General features: G+C 41.7%; 1 protein-coding gene across 8 annotated transcripts in view; it reads right to left on the minus strand.

The window, feature by feature from the left end:
• LOC139397721 (rho family-interacting cell polarization regulator 1-like) overlaps window positions 1–22860 on the minus strand; it is a 131492-nt gene that overhangs the window by 77404 nt on the left and 31228 nt on the right. For 2 of the 8 annotated variants that reach the window (XM_071144553.1, XM_071144215.1), the window contains exon 2: window positions 14874–14983. The exons of 3 other annotated variants lie outside the window; for them this stretch is intronic. In XM_071144553.1, the coding sequence (XP_071000654.1) occupies window positions 14874–14934 (61 nt within the window). In that variant the 5' untranslated portion in view covers window positions 14935–14983. Of the gene's footprint in view, window positions 1–6248; window positions 6794–14873; window positions 14984–22860 lie in introns of those variants that run through there. 3 more of the 8 variants (XM_071144420.1, XM_071144267.1, XM_071144605.1) reach the window with 2 other exon arrangements.

Raw genomic sequence — 22860 nt, forward strand, 5'->3', positions numbered from 1 at the left:
AGCCCTCCACATAGTTACAAAATAAGGGAGGTGCATGGCGATGCAGTACGGAGCTCGATTTGTATCTACAGTTAAATACACCAGAGCCAAACATATTTAAACTCAGTTTTTCACAATTCCTGACATTTAGTCAGAGTAACAATTCCCTGTCTTAGGTCAGTTAGGATCACCACTTTATTTTAAGAATGTGAAATGTCAGAATAATAGTAGAGAGAGTGATTTATTTCTTTCATCGCATTCCCAGCGAGTCAGAAGTTGACATACACTAACTTAGTATTTGGTAGCATTGCCTTTACATTGTTTAACTTGGGTCAAACGTTTCAGGTAGCCTTCCACAAGCTTCCCACAATAAGTTGGATGAATTTTGGCCCATTCCTCCTGACTGAGCTGGTGTAACTGAGTCAGGTTTGTAGGCCTCCTTGCTCGCTCACGCTTTTTCAGTTCTGCCCACAAAGTGTCTATAGGATTGAGGTCAGGGCTTTGTGATGGCCACTCCAATACCATGACTTTGTTGTCCTTACGCCATTTTGCCACAACTTTGGAAGTATGCTTGGGGTCATTGTCCATTTGGAAGACCCATTTGCGACCAAGCTTTAACTTCCTGATTGATGTCTTGAGATGTTGCTTCAATATATCCACAACATTTTCCATCCTCATGATGACATCTATTTTGTGAAGTGCACCAGTCCTTCTTGCAGCAAAACACCCCCAGAACATGATGCTGCCATCCCCGTGCTTCACGGTTGGGATGGCGTTCTCGGCTTGCAAGCCTCCCCCTTTTTCCTCCAAACGTAACTATGGTGATTATGGCCAAACAGTTCTACTTTTGTTTCATCAGACCAGAGGACATTTCTCCAAAAAGTATGTTTTTTGGAAAAACCGTAGTCTGGATTTTATATGGCGGTTTTGGAGCAGTGGCTTCTTCCTGGCTGAGCAGCCTTTCAGGTTATGTGGATATAGATACTTTTGTAACCGTTTCCTCCAGCATCTTCACAAGGTCCTTTGCTGCTGTTCTGCAATTGATTTGCACTTTTATCAAAGTACATTCATCTCAAGGAGACAGAAAGCGTCTCCTTCCTGAGCGGTATGGCGGCTGCGTGGTCCCATGGTGTTTATACTTGCGTACTATTGTTTGTACAGATGAAAGTTGTACCTTCAGGCGTTTGGTTCATCCTTGGGAGCAATTTCCATACTTGTGGAGGTCTATAATTTTTTTTCTGAGGTCTTGGCTGATTTCTTTTGATTTTCCCATGATGTCAAGACGTGTTTATTTTACAAGTGTGAATTGGAAATGTGTTCTTTGCATATCCCAACTCCCCCTGAGATACCCTCAGAGTGGGGTCACGGCCAGCCATTATCAAAGCTAGAACAATTAGCGTTAACTACCCTGCTTAAGGGCACATCAGATTATTCACTGTGTCGGCTTGGGGATTTGAACTGGCGACCTTTCGGTTACTGGCCCAACGGTCTAACAACTAGGTTACCTGCCGCCCTACATAGTAGCAATTTTAAGCTAACAGAATGATGCTGAGACTCAGATTTTTCACATTAAAATGTATGCCAAAAAAAAAAAAAAAAAAATGTTTGCAAAGTTAAACAAACTATACAACTCCCAAGGACTAGTGTTAACAATTTCCACTGAAAACCATTTTGTTACCAAACTTTGCATCTGCACTCTTCAAGTAAATGTGTTTTCGTAACAAAAAATATTGGAGAATTGATAAGTAGTCCTTGTACATAGTGTTGTATGGTTTGTTTAACTTTGCAATCGTTATTTGTTTCGCATACATTTTAAAGTGAAAAATCAGTCTCAGCATCATTCTGTTACTGTGGAATTGTCCATTGGCATCAGAGAACGTGGCACACTTAAAGCTGTCTGGACTCTGAATGTCAATACCTAGTTAATCTGTGTTTAAATTTACACTTGTTCTGTTGTACTTCATGAACACATCTAGCCTTCGTATGTGCAGCATAACCATGGGTGGACAAAGCATTGAATGTGATGGTCTGTATTTGTATATACAGAACATAAATATAAATGCAACAATTTAAAAGATTTTGCTGAGTTACAGTTCATGTAAAGAAATCAATCAATTAGGCCCTAATCTAATGAATTTCACATGACTGGGCAGGGGCACAGCCGTGGGTGGGCCTGGGAGGGCATAGGCCTACCCACTTGGCAGCCAGGACCAGCCAATCAGAATGAGCTTTAAGGGCTTTATTACACATAAATTCTCCAGCAACAGCTCTGGTGGACATTCCTCACACTCCCTCAAAACTTGAAACATCTGTGGCATTGTGTTGTTTGTGCACATTTTAGAGTAGCCTTTTATTGTCCTCAGCACAAGGTCCACCTATGTAATGATCATACCGTTTAATCAGCTTCTTGATATGCCACACCTGTCAGGTGGATGTATTATCTTGGCAAAGGACAGAATGCTCACTAACAAGGATGTAAACAAATGTGTGCACAAAATTTGAGAAAAATAACCACTTTGTGCATATGGAACATTTCTTGGATCTTTATTTCAGCGCATTAAACATGGGACCAGCACTTTACATGTTGTGTTTATATTTTTGTTCAGTGTATATTTGCTTGTGGTTTGCGCCTGCATCATAACTGTGCCCGGACAGAGTGAGTCACCTAGTGCAGTTGCTCTATAATAGCATGCTCTTGCCACACAGAGTAATGATACACTGGAGAAATACACAGATGAAACAGACTGCTGAATCACACAGAAAATATACACTGCAGAGAAACAGAAAACATCTCACACCTAATGGTACTCATCCAGTAGATACCTTGCAGTTCAGCCATATGACATAGCCTGTCATTGAACCTCTCTGCACGATCATGTCATTATCATACTGTTCAAACTTCTCAAAATAACATTTGGATTACATTGTTGATTTCCGACTCCTATTCTTTTTTTTTACTGTGTTTTACTACCGGAATGAAGACAGTATTTCGAACTACACTCACAGCATAGATCATGTAAATTCATTATTGATCATTCATTTCTTTACTCCCCACAATTAGATACTGCTCATATAACTTACTGCATTATCTAAACAATTAAACCCAGTAAGAGAAACACTGTAAACAACTACACCTACACACAGAACAGTAATTAGGGCATCTGAGTGCAGGTTAGCTGCACAGGCTTTTATACAGCTGTCATACTTCATAGACATCACCGCAACGCCACCACATAACGATAATTCCTGCAGCTTCTTGTTTGTACAAGCTCAGGGAGCTTGACAGCTACACTGTGGTCTCTTGTTTTTTTCTGTGAGTTCTGAATAATACTATTGTCTGCCTTATTGTCGCAGTGTTCTGAAATAGACTGGGCTGGGCTACCCTGCACTCTGTCAATTCTGTGGGTTCCATGACATTCTGAGCAGAGTATTCAATGTTCCCCCCAATGTCTCAGAACTAAAGGGTTTGTGCCAATGAAATAATAATAAAGAGATTAGTGTTGAAGTAATGAATGACAGTGAACCAACACCCCCCCCCAAACTCATAACACTCAACAAGAGCCAAACACATCAACAAACACTAATTGTGTCCTTAATTAAAGTGGTTGATATGACTGTGTGCACACAAGCAATTATCCTGTGGGCAAGCTTGAGTGCGTTTGTGTGTGTGTGTGTGTGTGTGTGTGTTTTTACTATACTTGTGGGGACCAGAAGTCCTCACAAGGATAGTAAAACACAGTAAATTCTGACAATTAGAGATATTTTGCTGGTCCCCACAAGGAAAAAGGCTATTTTAGGCTGATGGGTTAGTGTACGGGTTTGAATTAGGGAAAATAGGATGTTGAATAGGAATCAATTGTTTGTTCTCCACAAGGATAGTAAAACAAAAGTGTGTATGTGTATGACCAAGAGAGAGCGATGACATTTAATTGGCTGCATGTCCGACTTCAGGAACACAGCCAGGGCTATACGCTGACCTTTTTTTACAAGGTCATGGCACCTAAATTGAAAAATGTTGGCACACAAAGACATTTTAGGAGCACAATGATAAATATTTGAGTTAATAAAGCTAGAATCCTTCATATTTAGGCGCATATGATTAAAATTGTCACACTGTAGAGCCCTGACAGTCACCCACAGGAAGTCATTAACAGCAGAGGTCCTGGTGGCGAGGAGAAGAATGTTAGGCCAAATGCACCCTACTAAGGTTGACAGATGGGCTGTGTATTTTATGTATGTGGATGGTCATTTGAAGGACCCTAAAGTGGTCTGGCTGGTTCCTCATTACCGACTCATACAGCAAACAGAAACCAGGTGCATGACATTGGAACATCATTCTTCCTCCTACACAACCTCAGATTCATCTAAGCTCTGTTAGACGGTTTCCACTTGACCCTATTAAACACGGTACATGTATACTATACCATAATAGGAGTATTGCTGAAGACATAGTTGGATTGATTTGTCCACATACAAATCTCCAACAAAACAGAAAGTCTATATACACGATCATGCAATGTTTTGTTGCATGATCAACAGTTCTCTGTTCCTAGTTGGCATCACAGATTGAAGGGAAGAAGCATAGCTGGTCTTTATTCTATCCTGGGCACAAGCATAGCTATTTTCCCGATAGATGTACAAGACAAACAACATTTCCGAGTGTGCTCACATTCTCACTTAAAATACCTACACCAGAAAACAAGAAACGTCACAAAATGTCATAACATATGCACAAACTCTTGTTTGGGAAGCATGCAGACACCTTTAGAGGGAAGCAGGGTCAGACAGGGAAGGGATCCTGCGATCTCTGGACAGGGCAATGGGTGTGAGACTACCACAACAAACAAGCACATGTATGACTTGGGTGAATTACAACAGGCCATAGAGATATATGTTATGTGCATTTCAATATCTGTGCAAGACCAACACTGACGAGCACATGCACATGGTGTAGCCAGACAAGACAGAAACACAGACACATTCCTCATATCCCAACATAACACCACTCTCATTCCTCCCCGGACCCCTGTCACTGCAAAACCACTACATGCTATCATGTTCACACACACAAAAAAACAAAAAAAAACTCAGGGCGTTTTTTTTACTGCCCTACCAGCCTGGTCAGCCTCTTGTGTGTGAGTGTACAGACCACTGAGAGAAAAAGACTCCTCGTCTACTTCCTTCTGCATATCCTTTTCATCATAATTGTTTTTGTTGATCGAATCATCACCTAAATTAGGCCCCCTGATGGTGGTCGAGCCCTTGCACAAAGGGCAGATTGTGTGGCCCTGGCTGGGTACTTCCCACAAGACAGAGTTTGCAGAGAACACTAAATTGAAGGAGACCATTTATCAAGTGAATATTAGTTCTGGAAACTTCTATGTTTACAAGCAGAACCTTTACTATAAAACGGCTCTACTCCAAACTCGGAATGTCGTTGCCCATTTTATCCAGATGCTTTTTCTAGCTATTGAAAATGTCGAAATTTGCGGCCAGTGTAAGGCAGGTTTCATCGTTGACAGAGATAGGTTACATTCCCTTGCATGGATGTTAAAACAAGTCAGAAGGATTAGATTGTAGGAGATTAACTATATAAGAAGCTATCAGCAAGCAGCAGCAACGAATTAAAGGCAAAGAGAAAATTCGCGAAACAAAATGTTACACTGTAGCGTCAGAAGCGTTGCACTTGTAGACTGACAGCGGATACATTTGAAATTTTAGCGTATTGGTGTATCCATAAACATATTAAACACATAATTGTGCACTGACATGTGTATGTCAACCTGTTTAATAAAAAAAAGCCTTTCCCGCGGCTTGAGTAATTAATACCCGTGTTTACCAGGCATTTATCTCGCATTCATTTCAAATATCAAACAAAGCCCAGTTAACAGACAAGGCTCTCTTTGTCATCATAACGCGGAGCAACTATAAAACACTCTCCGTATACCCTTGCACGAATCATGGGTCTATCACAGCTGCGTCACCCATGACAATCTGCTGGAAGATTCCACCAACACAAAATAGACAATTTCCTATAAAATAACATCTGACTGTAAATAGCCTGGCCTCTAGTTTATATACAGACCGTTGTGTGCTTAAATGGTCTCAAAATGGTGCTTCACATGACTTCTTGTAGCCAGGCTATGTAGAAGGCTATGCAAAAAATCGTGTGAAAATAGAATTAAAGATACACACTTCTTAAATGCACACCGAAATGCCATACTTGGGACACAGGATTGAACTAAAAGATAAACACAAAGTCAACATACATGTCTGCCGCCAGGGTAGGTAGCCTTGTCAGTCACTCCAAATCGTGGAATCCGAATTTCAAATGAAAATGTCAAATCAATAAAAAGGAAACTAATTCCGCGAGTTCCTTCATCAGAAATATAAATAATTTAAAAGAGACTTCTTCACGCGATGCTGTGACGCTCCCTTGTCATTTGCCCTCCAATTTCTCGATTGTCACTTTCTCCCTCTCCTGCAAGCAAAGCTGAAGGCTTGCTCTTGTCCTTATCTCCGAAGGGGTGTGGACAAACCAATGAGGATGAAAAAGTCGTCCATAAGCAGACCTGGGTCCGTGACTTCTCAGGGGCTTTTTGGAAAAATGGCGAAAACAGGCAACAATATCATACAAGGCGCCACAGTTTTGCGCCTTGTAGCCTACCAACTCCTGTTAAGTGCTCGAGAGTTTATCCGTGGGTGTAACCACAAACACAGACCGATACACTCACTCAACTAAGAGGTTCTGGGTATGGCAGCAATGTGCTGGTGAAAGAAAGGAGGGAAGGACACGTGGGATTTTCAGCAGTGTGCGCCTCTTGTGTCTTGTGAGCTGGAAAATAAACGTCTCCCATTTACCCCCTGCGCTTACCCAAATGGGCTTTGGCATGCAAACTGCACTTGGAAGTAGAGGTCTTCATGGGTCCACCCAATACCCGAGAACCGACCCGAGACTTCAGCTGGTCCAGGACAGGTCCAAAATTCAATTTTCCCTCAGGTCCAAGTCGGGTCCTGTTTGTTGTTATTTGATTGTTATCTGGTCTTGGGTCTATGTAACCACAGCTGATAGACCCGAATGGACCCGACCGCAGCTCTGAATAGCCTATAGCATATTTATTTTATGCTAATAAGCTGAATTTATTGACTTAGCCAACATATAAAGACTTATTCGTTAACCAGAAGCATAACTTGGCTGATAAACATTTTTTGTCACTCGGGTCCAATCAGGTCTGGTCTAGACTTTAGGGTACGGGTCGGTTCGAGGTATGGTGGTCGTCGGGTCCATTTGGGTTTGGGTCTGATTGGCCTCGGGTCCGGGACCCAAGAAGACCTCTACTTGGAAATACACACAGTATATAAAGTTGTTGACAGGGAATGTGTAGTCTTTGCTCAAACTAAGGACCCAGAAACTGATGCCATATCCTAAACTGGTCACATCTCCACAACAGGACCCACAAGGTAAGGTCGGTAGATGTATTCTATTGCCCACATTTTCTTGACAGTTTATTTCTCACCATAATTTGCTCATATGCATGAATAATTATAGACTGATGAAGCTGCACAGTCCTCCGAGTTGATGTTACTAGGGAGAACTCCACTAGAGTGATCCTTCCTATGGCATATGATAACTTTAATCTCCACCAAAAGCAGTTGCTAACAGCTACCATGATGACATTTGACATTTTAGTAATTTAGCAGACACTCTTATCCAGAGCGAATTACAGTAGTGAGTGCATACATTTTGTACATACATTCCACATTCTTATTTTGTGCAATCTGAGGACGATATTGCCCCAAGAGTCAGCTGCTTCAGTGAAGAGAACATCATGTTACTCTGATGCTGACAGTACTTCTCTTCAAACACTACGTCCTCTGAAAATGAAAAGTGTTGTGAAGGCTGTGTGATGGAACATTTTATTTTTGTGCTTTTCTAATAACCAATTTATGTGTTCATGTAAGTGACTGACTGAATGAATCCTCACTATCAGTATCTACAATTTGGCAATACACCCAGACCCTTTTTTTGAGAACTTAAAATATATCCGTTTCAAGGTCTCAGCGTAGAGAAGAAGCCTCGTGAGGTATTGGTCTGTCACATGCATGACCCAATATTGGTCGGTCAAATGAATGAAACAAACCTTAATGATTAATTAATTATGCATGATCAATGAGCTAAATCAGGCAAATATAAATTGTCGTCATTTTAAGAGATCTAACGGGACTGCCCCGTTGGAGCTCCTGATCGACATGTGTACTTGGTGCATTGAGTTGGTTGGAACCTCTCCAGCATGCTGATAGTAAAGAATGATTCATTTAAGATTGACTTTGAGTGTCCCTGTGCAAAATTTGCACAACAGCAGCCTGCTTTTCCTATCTTCTATTTTCCTTGATGCTTGCACTTATTTTCAAATCAAATATAGACTTCAAATAAAACTAGCTCCATGTGCCTTTTGATATACTGCACTGTACACCGAATAGCCTGGTTTCCAATACAGCCGTGTGCACATTAGATAGATATGTAGTTCAGTCAGGCCGGTCTGAATGAATCGTAACTTTTCATTCATCTAGTAAACTAATATAATTCACATTACTTCCTATCTCACTTATCAGCATACTGTAGCAGGTATTGATATGGTAGCATTTACAATGTTACCTCATAAGCATAGCAGGAGTCTATGGTAGTGTCTACAATGTTCCCTCGTCAGAATAGCAGTTATTTATAGAGTAGTGTTGTAATGTTAACTCATCAGTATAGCGTCACATCTCTCCTCCTCCTTTACTATTAGCAAGCGTGAAAAATGTCATTCACCTATTAACCTCAGGATATTAGTGTGACAAACTAAGGCAATTCCACCACAATTGCTGATTAACCTATGGGCTCACTCATGCTTTCCTTGGCCATGCATCTATGGGAGTATTAATACAGTAACAGTCAATTTTTTTTAAACTATTTTCTACATTGAAGAATAATAGTGAAGACATCAAAACCATGGAATAACACATATGGAATCATGTAGTAACTAAAAAAGTGTTTAAAAAATCTAAATATATTTGAGATTCTTCAAAGTAGCCAACCTTTGCCTTGATGACAGCTTTGCACAAACTTGGCATTCTCTCAACCAGCTTCATGCACCTTGAATGCATTTCAATTAGCAGGTGTGCCTTGTTAAAAGTTCATTTGTGGAATTTCTTTCCTTCTTAATATGTTTTAGCCAATCAGTTGTGTTGTGACAAGGTAGGAGTGGTATACAGAAGATAGCCCTATTTGGTAAAAGACCAAGTTCATATTATGGCAGCTCAATATTATGACAACTCAAATAAGCAAAGAGAAATGACAGACCATCATGACTTTAAGACATGGTCAGTCAATATTGAACATTTCAAGAATTTTGAAAGTTTCTTCAAGTGCAGTCGCTAAAATCATCAAGCGCTATGATGACACTGGCACTCATGAAGATCGCCACAGGAAAGGAAGACCCAGAGTTACCTCTGCTGCAGAGGATAAGTTCATTAGAGTTACCAGTCTCAGAAATTGCAGCCCAAATAAATGCTTCTCAGAGTTCAAGTAACAGACACATCCCAACATCAACTGTTCAGAGGAGACTGCGTGAATCAGGCCTTTATTGTCGAATTGCTGCAAAGAAACCACGACTAAAGGACACCAATAAGAAGAAGTGATTTGCTTGGGCCAAGAAACATGTCTGTCCTTTGGTCTGATGAGTCCAAATGTGCGATTTTTGGCTCCAACCGCCGTGTCTTTGTAAGACGCAAAGTAGGTGAACGGATGATCTCCGCATGTGTGCTTCCCACAATGAAGCATGGAGAAGGAGGTGTGATGGTGTGGGGGTGCTTTGCTGTTGACACTGTCAGTGATTTATTTAGAATTCAAGGCACACTTAATTAACCAGCATGGCTACCACAGCATTCTGCAGCGATACTCCATCCCATCTGGTTTGCGTCTAGTGGGACTATCATTTGTTTCTCAAAAGGACAATGACCCAACAAACCTCCAGTCTGTGTAAGGGTTATTTGGCCAAGGAGAGTGATGGAGTGCTGCAGCAGATGACCTGGCCTCTACAATCACCCGACCTCAACCCATTTGAGATGGTTTGGGATGAGTTGGACCGTAGAGAGAAGGAAAAGTAGCCAACAAGTGCTCAGCATATGTGAGAACTCCTTCAAGACTGTTGGAAAAGCATTCCAAGTGAAGCTGGTTGAGTGTGCAAAGCTGTCATCAACGCAAAGGGTGGCTACTTTAAAGAATCTCAAGTATAAAATATATTTGTTTAACACTTTTTATGTTACTACATGATTCCATATATGTTATTTCATAGGTTTGATGTCTTCAGTATTATTCTACAATGTAGAAAATAGTCAAAATAAAGAAAAATCCTTGAATGAGTATGTGTGTCCAAACCTTTGACTGAAACTGTATGTCAACTCAAACCTTGTGTCTCCCACTTTCTGTTTTGCAGCAACAGTCTTCCAACGACCTTCCACCTCCCCACCACCACTAACTGAAGGCCCGTCATCGGATCTCCATTCTCCCAGTGAGGGGGTTCGATGCCAGCTGCCCAGCATCTGAGGAGCATTCCTCTGAGACGAGGCCTACGCCTACCCCAAACTATTCAATAAAATTACATATTGTATTCTATCTCTGTTGTCATTCAATTTAGCCTGCAATCAGTTTATTCAACTGATTGCAGAACACTAGTTGAACCAAGATGCTAACAGCACACTCAGTGAAAGCATAGGAAAAGTTTGAGTGTGAAATAATTCCGTCCAGGGAAGAGATTTCTCAGAGCCGGCATCTCCTCCTACTCTTCTCTCTCTCTCACACGCACGCACGCACGCACGCAGGAACACACACACACACACACACACACACACACACACACACACACACACACACACACACACACACACACACACACACACACACACACACACACACACACACACACACACACACACACACAGAGTTGTCAGAGTAAGTGTATATGACAGTGACAAAAGCCCCCGAGCCCTCAAAGACTGCGCTCTCCCAGTAGAGATGAATGACTCCTCTCACAGGCCCTGGGCAGTTGTTAACCTGGCAACCCTGGGTGATGTCATGCATTTGGAAAGTGAGTCTGCATGGCCCTCTCCGTGTGTGATATAGGCCAAGACTGGAAAAAAAGATCAATAGAGGTCTGCCATTCACCACAATGCCCTGCCACCCCTCGACACTCCCTGCACCCTCTATTGAAACCCACCAGCCCATTTATAGTTATCTGAATTCTTCTGTCGCCTTCAATCACCACCACGACCCCTCCAACCCACATCACCCCCCATTTAATCCACCTCAGTGCAATCCCAGCAAACCTATTTTATGTCCAAGGGATTGGACAGCAGGACATAATGCAGTGCTGTGCTGACAATTATTCAGGCAATGTAATGAGATCATGGAGTATTCTGCTGCCTGAGCTAATCTGGTTTTAATAGTGTGGTTTATTTTGGGTTAAAATGTTACAAATTATTTCAAGTTAGATATAGTATGATATGAAGTTTTTTGAGTCCAAGCCAAGGAAAGTATGTTCAGTCTTAATATGAAGATTAATTTAATATAAGGATTTGTGAATTTGACATATGCTTTGGTGTGTTTTAGTTTATCCTTATTCTCAATACTGACAAAACTAAACTAATGGTGTTTTCTAATGCAATAAATAGACCTCTGAACCTTTCACCTACCTGTCAGGGCAAGGAGATTGAGGTTGTAACCTCATATAAATATATTGGAATTTTAATTGATGACGGCCTCTCTTTTAAATTGCATATTCAACAACTTACAAAAAAATTGTATTTTAGGAATAAGGCCTATTTTTCTTTTGACGCCTGAAGGAGGCTAGTATCAGCTACATTTATGCCTTTACTAGACTATGGGGATATTTTATATATTAATGCTTGCCCTAAGTGTTTGAGATCAATTGACACTCTTTACCATGGCACTTTGAGATTTATTTTAAACTGCAAAACCCTTACGCACCACTGCACTTTGTATACCAGGGTTGGCTGGCCTTCTCTAGTCACTCGTAGGCTCAGTCACTGGAATACTTTATTTACAAAGCCATTTTGGGTTTACTACCTTTTTATTTGGGCATTTTTATTGTTCAGAAATCTGGTGGGTACTCTCTTCGTTTGCTGGACTTTATCCTGCTAACTGTTCCAAATGTCCAAACTGAATTTGGTAAAAGGGCTTTAATGTACTCTGCGCCATCGTCTTGGAACACCTTACAAAATTATTTTAAACTGGAAGAACTTGTCTCGATTGGTGTTTTTAAATCACTGATGAAGGATTTTGAGGCTGATTCCCTGATCTGCCAATGTTTTTAATATGCTGTTTTTGATTTTGTTATACTCTTGTGAATTCAATGGTTTTTATTAGATTACTTGTAGTTTTTCATGTTGTCTGTCTGTAATTTTTGTAATGACTTGGTGCTGCCTATCTTGGCCAGGACACTCTTGGAAAATAGATTTTAAATCTCAATGAGCCCTTCCTGGTTAAATAAAGATTAAATAAAAAAGCTCCAAATGACATTTTCAAATAGACATGATAAAGGTACATTGTTTTTATATTGAACATGGTGAGTAACTGAATGAATGGGTTTCTGAATGAATGATTCAAGTAAAAGGACAGGAGTATGGATGGGGAACATGAAGGAAAATGTTAATTCATAAATATCTAATATCTTTATCTCTCTCTCTTCCCCCCTCTTTTTGAGTGAAACCACGATGATGTGTTCATTGTGTCCTCCACAAGGGAGCAACCAAAGGACTCACTATAAAAAAACACACTGTAAAACTAGACTCTGTGACTGTCTGGGCATCATGTTGACAGGTCTTCCAAGCTCCCTTACTGCTGTCTGAACCCCTGAATGTGCAGCCCTGTCTCTGGGTCCTGTCTCTGGGTCCTGTCTCTGGATCTTGGGGGAGGTTCAGCCCACCCCGGGTTCCATGGCTAGAAGGACTCTTTGATCACCATTTTCTGCTCATCTCTGGCTCCCACCCACAGCCCCTTCTCTCTCTCTCTGGGGTGTCAGTTTAAGTGATCTGCCATGCCTCCCATGCCGCTGAGTGAAAGACGTGCCCTAGTTTCTATTCCACAGGGCCACATGCCTTTTTCTAATCTGGCTGGGCGTGTCAGAGAAAAGCCATGAATCTGAATGTATTTATAAACATGCAAGGCACTCTCTCTCCTACTATCCCACTTGTGTATTTTCTGTCTCTTTCTCTCTCTCCCTCTCATTTTCCCTCCTCCTTTCTCCTTGTTTCCTTTCCTGCCTGGAGAAACAGAGAGAGGGGAGAAGGAATTAGCATGGCTGGGAGAGAAGTCTGTAGATATGTTACATAAAAACTCAGCGGAGAACAAGCAGAAAGATAAATCCATGAAGTGTTCTGAGAAAGAGAGCTCATAGTTATTATGTAAGCCATCCATTTGTATACAGAGACCTTTGAAATGAAGGCCATTTGGAATAACAGAATGTCCACGCAAACGCCCACCGAAACATGGTGATACACATGAGAAAACAGGCAGACTTCGCTACATGCACTATATGCCACCTGTTTGCTCCAACTGTTCATAATAAAACACACACACACACACACACACACACACACACACACACACACACACACACACACACACACACACACACACACACACACACACACACACACACACACACACACACACACACACACACACACACACACACAGTCCCTCTTTCTATATACCCTCTATATCCCACTGATTTGTTGGCTCAGTTGGGAGCTGTGTGTTAGGGACCCTCCCCGAGGCATGGTGCTCCCTATTTGGGCCAAGCAGTCCTAGGGCCCTTATTCCAGGACTGGAGGAGAATGTGCATGTAGTCTCAGAGAATACTCGCTCATGAGAGGACAGGTGTCTGAAGGAATTCAAATGCACACTCTACCCCCACGTTGTCATACTCTCCGTAGGAACCAACATTTGACCTTCTGGAAAATCTTGGAGACTCATCTGCTTCTGTTTGGCTCTGGCTGTGCTTGATTCTCTAGTGCTCACGTTACATAAGTGTACCGTAATCATATCAAGGAGAATAGACTTGCGGAGCATTAACCATCCTGAGAGTCTGCTCTGCCAATGGCAATGTCCTGACCCTAGGAGTCTAAACTGGACTAGGTGTGCAGATAGAGGAGGAGGAGAAAGACAGGAGGAAAAGGAGGACAACAACATTAAAAAAGAGGAGGGGGAATAGGCTTCATCACTCTCTCCTCTGTGAATAATTCAGGATGTCTAATGAATAAAGGAGCCTCACCCAACTGAAACCGGCCAGAACACCATGCAGGGCTCTACAGACCCTGTGATAAATGGCTGCTGTGGTTACAGATTATGGGTGTTTCATATATTTTATGCTGACGTAGATCTCTCTCAATTATTAATCACCACACTAATATGATTAACGGACAAGTGAACTCAGTTTGTACACATAGTACAAGTCAAAAGTTTGGACACACCTACTCATTCATCAAAACTATGAAATAACACATATGGAATCATGTAGTAACCAAAAAAGTGATAAACAATCTAAATATATTTTATATTTGAGATTCTTCAAAGTAGCCACGTCCTGACTATAGAGAGCCCTTGGTTCTCTATGGTGTAGTTTGTCAGGGCGTGACTAGGGGGTGTTCTAGCTAAATATTTCTATGTTGGTGTTTAGTATGGTTCCCAATTAGAAGCAGCTGGTAATCGTTGCCTCTAATTGGGGATCATATTTAGGTAGCCATTTTTCCCACCTGTGTTTGTGGGATATTGTTTGTGCATGTGCACCACTACTTTCACGGTTCGTTATTGGTTTTGTTTAAAGTTTCACCGTAATAAAGATGTGGAACTTCAATCACGCTGCGCCTTGGTCCGCTCATTACGACGATCATGACATCTGCACACTTCTGGCATTCTCAGTCAGCTTCGTGAGGTAGTCACCTGGAACACATTTCAATTAACAGGAGTGTCTTGTTAAAAGTTAATTTGTGGAATTTCCTTCTTAATGCGTTTGAGCCAATCAGTTGTGTTGTGACAAGGTAGGGGGGTATACAGAAGATAGCCCTATTTGGTAAAAGACCAAGTCCATATTATGGCAAGAACAGCTCAAATAAACAAAGAGAAACGACAGTCCATCATTACTTTAAGACATGAAGGTCAGTCAATATGGAACATTTCAAGTACTTTCAAAGTTTATTCAAGTGCAGTTGCAAAAACCATCAAGTGCTATGATGAGACTGGCTCTCATGAGGACTGGCACAGGAAAGGAAAATCCAGAGTTACCTCTGCTGCAGAGGATAAGTTCATTAGAGTTACTGTCACAGGTTCTGTTTTATTTGAGTGTGTCCTTAGGTTACCGCTGGAAGGCACCCTTTGTTTTCTAGTTTTCAGGTTACCCTGATTTATTTCTTATTGGTTTCACCTGTGTTTAATTACCTTCTCTGTTCACCAGGTGGCCTGGTTATTTAGGTTTCTCAGTTGGCCTGTATTGTTGCTTTGGTCTCATGTTTTGTTAGTGTGCTCTTGTGCTGTTTCCTCCTGGATTTACCCCTACCTCTGCTGTGTTTCTCTGCGCCTGGGTTCGAGTTCGTACAAGCAATATTGTCACAGTTACCAGCCTCAGAAATTGCAGCCCAAATAAGTGCTTCTCAGAGTTTAAGGAACATACACATCTCAACATCAACTGTTCAGAGGAGATTGCTTGAATCAGGCCTTCATGGTTGAATTGCTGCAAAGAAACCACAAAAGGACACCAATAAGTAGAGACTTGCTTGGGCCAAGAAACACGAGCAATGGACACTAGACCGGTGGAAATCTGTCCTTTGGTCTGATGAGTCCAAATTTGAGATTTTTGGATCCAACTGCCGTGTCTTTGAGACGCAGAGTAGGTGAGCGGATGATCACCGCATGTGTGCTTCCCACCGTGAAGCATGAAGAGGAGGTGGGATAGTGGGGGGTGCTTTGCTGGTGACACTGTGATTTATTTAGATTTCAAGGCACACTTAACCAGCATGACTACCAAAGTATTCTGCAGTGATACGCCATCCCATCTGATTTGCGCCTAGCAGGACTATCATTTGTTTTTCAACAGGACAATGACCCAACACACCTCCAGTCTGTGTAAGGGCTATTTGACCAAGAATGAGAGTGATGGAGTGCTGCATCAGATGACCTGGCCTCCACAATCACCCGACCTCAACCCAATTGAGATGGTTTGGGATGAGTTGGACCGTAGAGTGAAGGAAAAGCAGCCAACAAGTGCTCAGCATATGTGAGAACTCCTTCAAGAATGTTGGAAAACCATTCCAGGTGAAGCTGGTTGAGAGAATTCCAAGAGTGTGCAAAGCTGTCATCAAGGCAAAGGGTGGCTACTTTGAAGAATATATTTTGATTTGTTTAACACTTTTTTGGTTACTACATGTTATTTCATAGTTTTGATATCTTCACTGTCATTCTACAATGTAGGAAATAGTAAAACTAAAGAAAACCCCTTGAATGAGGAGGTGTGTCCAAACTTAAATGGTACTATACATGAATAGACAACGTAATTGAAAGAAATATAACTGATAATCAGCAGATCCAATAAACTGGTCTTTCATGGTAATCATTTAGGAGTATAAGCCAATGGGTTGACCATCTCCTAAAGCAACACACAAACACAGAAACACACATATGGAGAGAATTAGCTGTCCCTGAGCAGTACAGCCTAAATACATGTTTATCCACTTATAAGAACAGAAAATCAAAGACTCTCTATGACACTTAGTAAAACGGGGGTAAAATGCAGGAATTCCGAAACATTTAAAGAAACACAGAGACAGTATTTACATGTTTGTTTACTGTGTAAAGTTTGGTTCTCTCTTCAGGGGGGGCATATTTTACCACAGAAAGACCTCACTAAAAGCCTGGAGCTGCAGATCACTTCCTGTCAGCAGGCATCTAAAACATGTGCATTGTCAATGAATTTGGTAAACACATTGGCAAAAGGAAAGTAGTATGATTGGTAGATAGGAAGGAATGGTTCCTCCCCAAACCCAGCACATCAACACTCCCTTTTCCTTTATTTTCCCTCTTGATCCTCCTGAGGCCAACTGCTTGACATGTATACAGTACCTTGGGCTGACTCATAATGGAGGACAACCACTTTGTTACAAATGACTGTACGTCATTTGTAACAATCTGTCGCTTTACATTGACATACAGTAGGGGGCTTTCTCCCCGATTTTGACAGTTGCTCTAGGGCAGCTGGCTGACAGTGGCTAGTGGCAGCCTGGAGGATCTCCACAAGATGACCCTAGTCACCCTTTACACTTCCAACTCATGCTTCGGGTACAGAATCCCCCTGCCCCACTACCCTGGCAAATCTATTTCCCATCCCCAAATTCCTCCGCTCTCCTGACCTGAACCCATTAGAGTAGGGTGGGATCACGTTGGTTCAGGACCGATCTCCTGATTACCACTATCCCCAAGCCATGCATCTCTGCGGTAGGAGGTGGAATAGATGGCATCTCATCTACGTTGGCCTTGATGAAGGGGTAGGCGCATGTATTCACTCTCTGAGCATATGGTCACCTCAATCCACCTCTTATGTAATTGTGGTTAAAATGCTAATGATGTATTCCTGTGTGGACCTGTCATTCTGAGGTAGTTTTTGTCAGTGTTCCACCACTGAGTGGCCTGGTCAGTGGTGCTGGGCCTGGGTACTGTCCAGTCTGACCTCTTCAATGGTGCTGGGCCTGAGAAGAGACGCATGGAGCTGATCAGAGCCCTGAGGTAATTAAACGCCAGCTAAGGGCCTCTCCCTGAAGCTCCAATTTAAAGATCCCATTCAAGCAACTGAAGAGTGCTGAGTGTCAGTTACACTGAGGGGAGAGAAAGAAAGAGAGAAAGAAGAGAGAGGTAGACAGAGAAAAGATGGGGTCAAAGATGCCTAAACCAATGGAGGCTTCTGAAGGGAGGAAGGCTCATAATAAAGGCCCATGTGTTTTGATGTATTTGATACCATTCCACTAATTCCACTCCAGCCGTTACCATGTGCCCGTCCTCCCCAATTAAGGTGCCACCAACCTCCTGTGGCCTAAACATGCTCCAGGTTTCCATTCCAGCAAACACAACCAGCGATGAGATCATTGCTCAGAGTTTCTTTTACCTCAGCTGACCATCTAATCAAAACACAAACCATTCAGTGGAGACAAAGAAAACTTCATGCATTTGTAGAAAAGCATCCAATTTAATTCCACCTTCCTCCCTTTAGAGACTCACCCTGTGTCTGTCTGGCTAGTTCATCTGCACAGAGGCTGTGATATATATTTTTATTTCTGCAGCACATGGCCCTGTGAAAGGGTCAGAAATAACTGCTGATAATGTAGTTGTGGCCAGTAAACAACTGTAAATAAGGAAGACTGCACAAAGAGGCTATTGGTGTTTTTGCTCGTTTCCTGGAGCTGTCGTTTCCTGCTCATTCTGACCCATCTAGAGCACTTATTCAGACTCATATGACAATGTTTATAATGTTGGCGGACTGCGCCAGTAAGGAAGGAAACTGTCCAAGCAAGTTATAGATACAGTGTGTTTCTTTTGTCACAAAGGCACATAGAGTAATTCCTGACTGAACAGAGTTACCACTTCCACATTTCTCAAATATACCAGGCATGGTTGGGATACTCTTCGGGGATACAATGAATGCAAATGTAGCCCGTATGTTATTTGCACTGAGTGTACAAAACATTAGGAACATTTTCTTAATATTGAGTTGTTCCCCCTTTTTCCCTCAGAACTGCCTCAATTCCTCAGGGCATGGACTCTACAAGGTGTCAACCTTTCCACAGGGATGCTGGCTCATATTGGATCCAATGCTTCACATAGTTGTGTCAAGTTGGCTGGATGTCCTTTGGGTGGTAAAACCATTCTTCATACTATAGACATGGGAAGCTGTTGAGAGTGAAAAACCCAACAATGTTGCAGTTCTTGACACACTCAAACCTGTGCGCCTGGCACCTACTACCATACCCTGTTCAAAGGCACTTCAATCTTTTGTCTTGCCCATTCACCCTCTGAATGGCATACGTACACAATCCATGTCTCAATTGTCTCAAGGCTTAAAAATCCTTCTTTAACCTGTCTTCATCTACACTGATTGAAGTGGATTTAACAGGTGACATGAATAAGGGTTAACAGCTTTCACCTGGATTCACCTAGTCAGTCTATACTGGCGGAAAGAGCAGGTGTACCTAATGTTTTGTACACTCAGTGTATAAGGTTTATCTTCTGTCAACCATCTGTCCGTGTCTAATTTGTTGCTGTTAATGTGTTCTTTAATGTGAGTCATGTGTATTTGTTCTACTGTAGGTACAAACAGAATGGCCCTCTCCTCTCTCGCCTCTTAAGCATATAAATAATGTGTGTGATCTTTGCTCTGCTGAGAGGGCTGGAGTGGCACCCACACACAGCTCGCTGATGATGAGGCCTGATAATTACCTCCATACTCTCTGACGCAGGACCAGGATGGGGGAAAGAGGACAAGTAGGAAAAGAGACAGACAGCTAACATCATCTACAGCTGGAGCACAGACATAAAAAAAAAATACTACATACTCCTTTGAATGTGATTTAGGCTACTGTATAATTAAGAATTGGGTGAAGCGATGTACATGATTAAACATGATGTATGTAAACATGCTATGTTATTACATTGGTATGTTGATGGAGAAAAAAACAGTCGGAAAGGGAACGGGGGATACCTAGTCAGTTGCACAACAGAATGTATTCAACCTGAAATGTGTTTTGCGCATTTAACCCAAACCCTTTGAATCAGAGAGGTGCGGGGGGCGTCCACATTATCGGTAGTAATCATGTACTCAACAGCTTCTTGATTGTTCCAGAAAAGGAATGTATCTGTATTTTCACCAAAACTCAAAGAGAGACAGGTCAACGCAGTTAACAGAAACTCTATCCTTGTTAAACACTGCCCTCCTATGGATGGAGAGTGGCACTGTGACACTATTCAGAGAACGCCGTAATGGTGATTTTCTGGTTTCACTGGATTTACAGGTCACCAGGGGTCTCTCTTTGGGCACAGATAGAATCGACGCTATGAAATGTAATTTTTCCAACTTTTTCTGACCCTTTATCATTGATCTAATGTATATGATTATGTCATGCCAATGAGCTGCACTTGCTCTGTGTTACAGTAAAATGTTGATAGTCAATAGTCAACACAAAACATCAATAGTCACTACAGAGTTCACTGCAGCCTGTAAAATGGACCCATAGGAATAATGGAAGGTTGGTTTAGGCTGTTCTCTGACCCTATTCCCCCTGCTCAGTACCAGAGTAGAACAACGACACTGGGCTGCGACTTCACTGCATGTTGACACAAAATGTGGGAAAAAAATAATACAAACATACTGAGGGTAAGAGAGACACACAGGCTACTAAACTGGATTCCCATAGGTTGATGACTAACCTATATTCACAACAGCGCCAATCACCAGTCATTCACTACTCGTCCACTGTAGATGTATGCACCACAAATGAACTCTGACATTACACACTATTAGCAAGGTTAGCGGAGTTCATCTTGTGCAACCCTGATATATAAGCAAACGAGGTACTGAAATCATTTTGATCATTTAAAAAAAAGATGTTAGTTACTTATATTAACATTCTTAGTCAGTTGTTTTGCTTCTTTAACAAAGCATTGACACATAAGTCAGTTGGCATCCTGGGCAGAGGCAGATGTTATGGTGTGCAATGATTGGTTCATATAATAAACTAGCCTACAACCCTGTTACTGAGAAAAATACTGTACATCCCTTAAATCAACTGTGAGCCTGGACAAGAGCATATCCACTGTAAATGAATAAAGAGATTTTAAAAGGGTTCCTTGTCTGCCTGAGTCTGTCTGAGTAGACTTTTTTTTAAAGGCCTCCCAAACAATAAATGTTACCCGGGGATAGAATTGTATCAATGTTATAATTAGTGGTTAAATTGAGCTGGAGCTATATGGAGCCAGGCTCTTGCACCTTGGGTTAATGATAGAGACAGGCAAACCCACCCCCCACCCCCAATGAGGAAAGTAGGATAAAAAGTGGGATAAAAGTACTATAAATCAGGGTCAGAGTTTCATCTCTAAGTGTACTGTAGTACTAATCTAGTAGTCTCAGAAACATTGGTAACATTGTGGGAGGAAAACCGTCTGTCTAGAGAGACTACCGAGTTAGGATTAGGGTTTCATGCTGTAAATGCAATGTAATCCGAATCTAGGGTTAGGGTTTCAGCTGTAACTTCAATGTATTAAAAAATATATGATTCATTATTAACCCATCCACCGCCACCCCTCTTCGGAGGAGAGGGGTGTTTTTTTGTTGTTGTTTTTTACAGCTTTTCTGCGACATATACAGTACATACATTTTACACAGACATTTTACACAGACATTTTACATACATATTCTGCATACACATTTTACATACATGCTACTTTTATAAAAAGCAATTACAAAAAAATGATTCATTACCAAACATAAGCTCTTTAATTCCACTCCTCAGCCCATCCCACCTATCACCATAGACCACCCTCGTTTGGTTACCATGTGCCATATATTTTTCAATTGTGCTGTGATGTTTTACATACATTTCTAATCATATATAGTATCCACAGATAGTGAGCTAAAGATGAAAACCTTTCCTACGAGTATTATTATATAATGCTTGATTACCAACAACGACAAGACAGCCTACAGGGAGGAGATGAGGGCACTCGGTGTGTGATGTCAGGCAAACAACCTCTCACTCAATGTCAACAAAACAAAGGAGATGATTGTGGACTTCAGGAAACAGCAGAGGGAGCACCCCCCCATCCACATCGAAGGCACAGCAGTGGAGAAGGTGGAAAGTTTTAAGTTCCTCGGCGTACACATCACAGACAAACTGAAATGGTCCACTCACACAGACAGCGTGATGAAGAAGGCGCAACAGAGCCTCTTCAACCTCAGGAGGCTGAAGAAATTTGGCTTGTCACCCAAAACCCTAATAAACTTTTAAAGATGCACAATCGAGAGCATCCTGTCAGGCTGTATCGCCGCCTGGTACGACAACTGCGCCGCCCTCAACCGCAAGGCACCTACACCACCCGATGTCACAGGAAGGCCAAAAAGATCATCAAGGACATCAACCACCCGAGCCACTGCCTGTACAGGTCAGTACAGGTGCATATTCTCATTCACCCCATTAGATTAGGTTGTTGTTAGGGAATTGTTAGAATACTTGTTAGATATTACTGCAGTCAGAACTAGAAGCACAAGCATTTCACTTCACTCGCATTAACATCTGCTAACCATGTGTATATGACAAATACAATTTGATTTGATATTATTTATTGACTGACTATGACTTTCCAAGTCGCCTGACATTTCTATTTATAAGGTTAATTTTAAGAGAATGTTATGATTTTTTAACCATTCCTGAACCTGTGAGAATGTCAGAATGGTGCCGGAGGAGATCGCTGCTGTTTTACGGACTCCTAACCAATTGTGCTATTGTGTGTGTTTTTTTGCTTTATTTGTAACTTATTTTGTACATAATGTTTCTGCCACCGTCTCTTATGACTGAAAAGAGCTTCCAGATATCAGGACAGCGATTACTCATCTCGTACTGGACAAAGATTTTTTATTTAACGAGTCGGGCGCAAAGGATTTACTTCAGACACCCGACAAGGCCCACATCCCTGTGATTTGCATGACAAAGAGACAGAGATATCGGGGACGTAGGTTGGGGTGCCTTGTAAGGAGCCGACGGCGAGTAAGTAATCTGCCTCTACCA

This window comes from Oncorhynchus clarkii, chromosome 1 (genome assembly GCF_045791955.1).
Source record: "Oncorhynchus clarkii lewisi isolate Uvic-CL-2024 chromosome 1, UVic_Ocla_1.0, whole genome shotgun sequence".
Taxonomy (NCBI): domain Eukaryota; kingdom Metazoa; phylum Chordata; class Actinopteri; order Salmoniformes; family Salmonidae; genus Oncorhynchus; species Oncorhynchus clarkii.